Raw genomic sequence first — 5,638 nt, 5'->3', positions numbered from 1 at the left:
TCCTGGACCAGCCTCTGCCTGCACTCCTGGCCACCCTTTCCCTGGTGCAGCCGGGCAGGGCCTCCCCCTCTTGTGCCTTTACTCCTGGAAGCTTTGAAAGGCTGTCTGGGAGCCAGGGTGGGCCTGTGGGGTGGGGGGCCAGGACCCCAGCACTCAGAACCCCTCCTAGGCCTGGCTCTTGTACGCCCAGGGAGCTGGCCCTCCGCTGCCCACCCCGGGAAGCGCTGGCCATGGCCTCCATCCCGTGTGCCTTCTCCTGGGCCCATGGCTCCTCCAGGACTGGGCTCCGTCCAGCCTGCTCTGACGGAAATCCCCCTCACCTGGGCCAGACCGGCTCTCAGAGCTGGGGCCTTAGCATCCAGCCCAACCCACGAGGCAGGTGAGAAAACAGGCCAGCTCGAGGCCATGCTCCACCTGCTGCCCCAGGCTCGGGGGAGGCCTTGTCCTCTTGCCAGGACCCTCCCCCTGAAGGCTGGGCACTGGCCTGAGGCTGGTCCCCCTCCACCTTCTGGCAGAGGCTGGGCTCCAGCACAAGATGGCGGCCAAACAGCCCCCCCCTCTCATGAAGAAGCACAGCCAGACGGACCTGGTGAGCCGCCTGAAGACCAGGAAGATCCTCGGCGTGGGCGGGGAGGACGACGACGGGGAGGTGCACCGTTCCAAGGTGGGCCACTCAGGGGGGCCGCCTCTGAGTGCCAGCGTCGGGAGGCAGGTTCGAGTCGTGACTGGGGAGAGGCATAGCTGAGGCCCATGGAGCTGCGGGAGCCCCAGGACTTCACTCACGCTTCTGGGAACGAGATGGAGACGGCAGGGAGTAACAGCAACGATGAAATCAGGAAGGCAGGACTAGTCGGGTGCCGGGGCCAGCAGGTGGCGTGGAGGTTGGATCTCACAGGGCCCACCGTATGGTTCGAGTCCTGGACCCAGTGACTTGAAAATCACACTGGGGGGACCAGCAGATGGCACAATGGCTATGTTGCTGGACTCCCACGTAGTTGACCGTGGTTTGAGTCCCAGACCTGGTGGCTTAAACTCACGCCAGGCATGTGTGTGTGCGTGCCCAAGATTCTGAGAGGAGAATAGAGGAGAAGGGATTGCGGCATGGCCATCCCCCCTGGGAGGTGATTTCTAGCTTTCTGTCTCTCTGTCTCTCTCTGTCTGTCTGGCAAGTGTGCACGCGCCCCATAGCAAAAACCTCCAAAAGAGAAAGAAAGAAAGAAGGAAGGAAATTGCACTGGGTGCGTGTACATGCATGCTCAAAGTCCCGAGAGGAGAATGAAGAAGGGAGTGTGGCATGGCTGTCCCCCCGGGGGGTGATCTATCACTTTCCCTCTCACTCTGTCTCCGGCAAGTGCATGTGCCCGATAGCAAAAAAAAAAATGGCGCGTCCACTACGTGCCAGGTCCTGCACCAACTGCTGTAGAGCACTGTCTGCTCGCCCTGCTCGCCCTGGGAGGTGCCGACAGTCACTGACCATGTTACAGAGAGGAGGCCGAGGCGCAGTGAGGTCGGCCATCCGTCCAGGCTGCGCCAGTCAGTGGCCGCACCAGGCCTTCCCCCGTCTGGCAGCCCCTGAGGCTCGGTCTTAGCCATTGTATCTTCAGCTTCTCTTACACCCATGTCAGGGGACCCAGGAGAGGGGTGGCTGAGTGTGACGCTCCAGCCTAGGGCCCCTTTGGCCAGGCAGGTACCTCGGCAGGCCCCAGGGTGTGCCTGGAGGCGCTGGGCAGGTGAATGGGCCAGGGCTCCGAGAGCCTCCTCACCCTTCCTGTGTCCACAGATCAGCCAGGTCTTGGGCAATGAGATCAAGTTGGGGGGGGGGGAGCCTCTGGGACTCAGGTGAGCATTTACCTGTGAGCTTTCCCTGGGGCCCAGGGTTGCATGGGGGAACACTTTAGACCCCGCCCACCTCCCCACCCAGCCATCCTGGGCACTGTGGCTGGAGTGGGGAGGGTCCCAGGCCTGGCTGTGACCTCCCTCTCCACGCCCCCCAGGGTCTGGCAGTTCGTCTCGGCCATGCTCTTCTCTGGCATTGCCATCATGGTAAGCTCCCCACGCACCACGCCCCTGGGCTGGGCCCTGGGTGAGACTCCCTGGGCCGGGCCCTGGGTGAGACTCCCCAGCCCTCACCGCCCAGGTCCCTGGTTGTCCCACCCTGCGTTGCATCATGCTGGGCCATCTGTCAGGCCCCTGGGCTGGGCCTGGCCCCTCTGCCTTGCCCCAGAGCATCCTACATCCTGTGGACCCGGGACCCCAAAGCCCAGCTTGGGGGTGGGGGACAGTTCAAGATCCTGCTCCTGGGGTAGGAATGCGTGACCTCACCCCTGCCCTGAGCCCTCTGCCGCCATCCCAGGCCCTGGCCTTCCCTGACCAGCTCTATGATGTCGTCTTCGATGGAACCGAAGTGACCAGCAAGACCCCTGTCCGCCTCTACGGGGGTGCGCTCCTCAGTGAGTACCGCTGTGTGGCCTCTGGGGAGCGTGATGGGAGCTGGGAGACCCAAGCAGGCTGCAGGGACCCCCGGCCTTCATTTGTGCTGGCTCCCCTCTTCCGTTTCCTGGCTGGAGGCTGCGGCCTGCCTCCTCGGCGGAGTCTCTGCTGGGTGTGTGCTGCCATCTTGTGGCCGTTGGTGGAGTGCACCTGTGAACTGGGGCGTCGCGTGGGACCAGCCTTGACTGGGTGCTTGCTGTGTTAGTGACTGTCCGGGTGCTGGGTGCAGAGGTGTGAGTGGCCCAGAGAAGGCGGCAGAACCAGCACCATGCCTGCAGAAACCCTCATGCCCACCCTCCTCTATCCCCAGAGCGTTTGAGCCGCTCTGCTTCCTCCATCTGAGCTGCCCGCAGCGGCTGTCGGGAAGCTGAATTTCGGCTTTTAAAGTTCAGCCTAAGTGCTGTCACTCCTCTCCTCCAGACTGTTCTGTGACTCCTTCTTGTCTTCAGAATAAGGTCCCAGGTCCCCTGCCCAGCTGCCTCCACAGGCCTGGCCCCAGCCCGTCCCCACCATCCCTGCCCTGCGTTTGGCCCTCTGTCGGGGGCGCCAGGCTACCTTCGCACACCTGTCCCAGCCACACCTGACCGTGCCCGCTGTCCGATGTCACAGCCCCAGCGCGGGCAGCATGCCCATGTCCTGTGCCCGTTGTGCGTCACCGTCCAGGGTCGCTCAGATGCCTCTGGGGTGGGGGAGGAGGGCAGCTGGTTCCCAGCACTTGGCTCACATGGAGGGAGGTCAGAGTGACAGAGCTCGGGTGGTGGCAGCAGCACGAGCACTATGTGGGGACACGTCTGGTGCTCAGGACCAGCAGGCGTGGCCAGCGGCCTGCCAGAGGCCGAGTGGGAGGCTCTGGTCTGTGACCCTCCCCGGGAGCTCCCGCGCGAGTCCTCAATGGGCTCGGGTGCTCCGTCTCCAGGGGCAGGCCCGGGCCATTAACGCATAGGACGTGCCAGCTCTGGGTCATGATGTCAGTGCCCCCATCACACTGACAAATGGACGGAGTCCCCAATCCCAAGTGAGGGGAGGTGACTTTATATTCCCATGGAGCCCTGGCGGGAACACAGATGGGTAGGAGCTGCAGCGCTGGCCCTCGGGGAATGGGGCAGGCCTGGGCTGAGTAGCGGCCGGGCAGGGCACGCCAGGACCAGGCCGCTGCCACCAGCCTCCCCACCCCGTCTGCTGTGGCCCCCCAGGCATCTCCCTGATCATGTGGAACGCGCTCTACACGGCCGAGAAGGTGGTCATCCGCTGGACCCTGCTTACCGAGGCCTGCTACTTCGGGGTCCAGTTCCTGGGTGAGTCCTGAGGGGCAGAGACAGAGGCTGAGGGGGTGCGGGTGGCAGCTTTGCCCCTCCTTCCAGCCCTCGCCGCTCGAGTTTGCAGGGAGTGATGGAAACCTGTCTGGGGTGGGGACCCCTGCAGCCGTGTCACCTGCGCACACACACTTGCACACGTGCCTTGCACCCACGCCCCACATGTGCACTGCAGCCTCCCCACACCTGTCACTCAAGGTGGCCCATGTGCTCTGCCCCAGGGCATCAGGACAGCACTGGACGAGGACGGGGGGGACAGTGCTGCAGGCCCGTGCTGGCAGGTGCCGGGCTCAGAGTGAGGACAGCGCAGTGGCTGCCAGGGCTCCCCCGGCCGTGGCAACCTATGGGGTGGGGGATGGTGAGGGCACACACCGTCTGACCTCCGTCCCCTCCCGCAGTGGTCACTGCCACCCTGGCAGAGACGGGCCTCGTGTCCCTGGGCGTCCTGCTGCTCCTGGCCAGCCGCCTCCTGTTCGTCGCCATCAGCATTTACTACTATTACCAAGTTGGCCGAAGACCCAAGAAAGTCTAGCCGCCTGCTGGCTGCGGGCCCCACCCTTGCCTGGGGTAGGGGCCTCTGGGGCCTCTGTCTCTCTTCGGCTCCCGGGAGGCAGGAGGGACCCCGTCCTGGCCTGCCCACTCCCGGGCAGGCAGGGTGGTGGCCTCCTGTCCTCGTGGGCCTTCCCGGATGCTGTGATCTCGGGCTTCTGGCTTCAGATGCTGGCTGGGGAGAGGCAGGGCCGCTGCACCCCGTCCTGTCGCGCACAATGACACCCTCTTTTCTGGGCTCCCTTGGCCACCACATCCCCTCAGCAGACAACGACTGAAAAGCTCGAGTCTTGGGAGTATCGGCTCAAGTGGAGGGTCTGGCCTCCTCTGCCAGGAAGACCTCCTTTCTGGGGAGAAGAAGCTGTGGGCCATCCCCGTTCCTCCCAGCCACCTAGCCCAGCAGCTAAACTCAGCTTCTGAGAACTTGCCCCAGTGTCCCGACCCCTCGGCTGGGCCTTGCCCACATGTGGGGGTCCCCTTGCACACCCTGAACGCACACACACTCTTTCCCACTGTGGCTGAGGCCCGACAGGCTGGGGGGCTGCCTGACTTGGCATTTGCCCTCGCGGCCTAACCGTGATGACAGGCCACATGCAGCCAGCCTGTCCCCACCCCAGGTGGGCCCACCCTGAGCTCCTGGGCCCTGCTCGGGTGCTTTGTCTCCAGGGCTGGCTCTGCCCCATCCCCCCCGGGACCTCCACACTAAATGTCCTGAGTTCTGAGGCTGTCACTGTACACACCCACAGCCCCACCCCTGCCCAGACAGATGGGCACACCACAGCCCCGGGTGGTGGCAGGTTTGGAGACAGGCAGAGAAGGGTGACATTTCTCCCCCCTGGTCCAGCCCTCATCCACTCCTGACCCTCTCTCCCTGGGGCACTGCCCTCTGACCTCCAGGCCAGGGCTGCCCCAAGACCTGGCCGAGGAGGACCTGGTGCCCTTCCAGAGCAGGGAAGTACACGTGCACACTCCAGCTGGCACCCTCATCTTCCCTGTCCCCCCTCCCTGCAGGCCCAGAGTCCGTCATGTGCCCTGTTAGTCCTCCAGTCACCCCTTCTCTTGGCACTAGTGCACCCCAGGAAGGGCCCTGGGACAGGTGTGGGGAGAGCAGCTGCAGGGCCCATCAGGCTTCTCCGTGTGCACTACAGTGGGGTGGGGCTGCTGCCCCTGCCTGGGCACCCTGCGCCTCGTTCTGCCCTCTTGGGCCCAGTGACATGCCTGTGCCCAGCAGAGCCACGGTAGCACAGCAGTGATGGCCAAGGAATGGCGCCGTGGCCATGCAAGCA

The 5,638-nt window shown here is 64.5% G+C and overlaps 1 protein-coding gene across 3 annotated transcripts in view; it reads left to right on the top strand.

Moving 5' to 3' along the window:
• TP53I11 (tumor protein p53 inducible protein 11) overlaps positions 1-5,632 on the top strand; it is an 18,338-nt gene extending 12,706 nt beyond the window's left edge. For all 3 annotated transcript variants that reach the window (XM_006157764.3, XM_006157762.3, XM_006157763.3), the window contains 6 exons: positions 516-664; positions 1,781-1,839; positions 1,995-2,043; positions 2,354-2,450; positions 3,684-3,785; positions 4,202-5,632. In XM_006157764.3, the coding sequence (XP_006157826.1) occupies positions 536-664; positions 1,781-1,839; positions 1,995-2,043; positions 2,354-2,450; positions 3,684-3,785; positions 4,202-4,335 (570 nt within the window). In that variant the 5' untranslated portion in view covers positions 516-535 and the 3' untranslated portion in view covers positions 4,336-5,632. The remainder of the gene's footprint in view (positions 1-515; positions 665-1,780; positions 1,840-1,994; positions 2,044-2,353; positions 2,451-3,683; positions 3,786-4,201) is intronic.
• Positions 5,633-5,638: the final 6 nt, after the last annotated feature.

This window comes from Tupaia chinensis, unplaced genomic scaffold, assembly GCF_000334495.1.
Source record: "Tupaia chinensis unplaced genomic scaffold, TupChi_1.0 Scaffold000561_1, whole genome shotgun sequence".
In the NCBI taxonomy this organism is placed as follows: Eukaryota; Metazoa; Chordata; class Mammalia; order Scandentia; family Tupaiidae; genus Tupaia; species Tupaia belangeri.
This window is presented reverse-complemented; position numbering and strand designations above follow the sequence as displayed.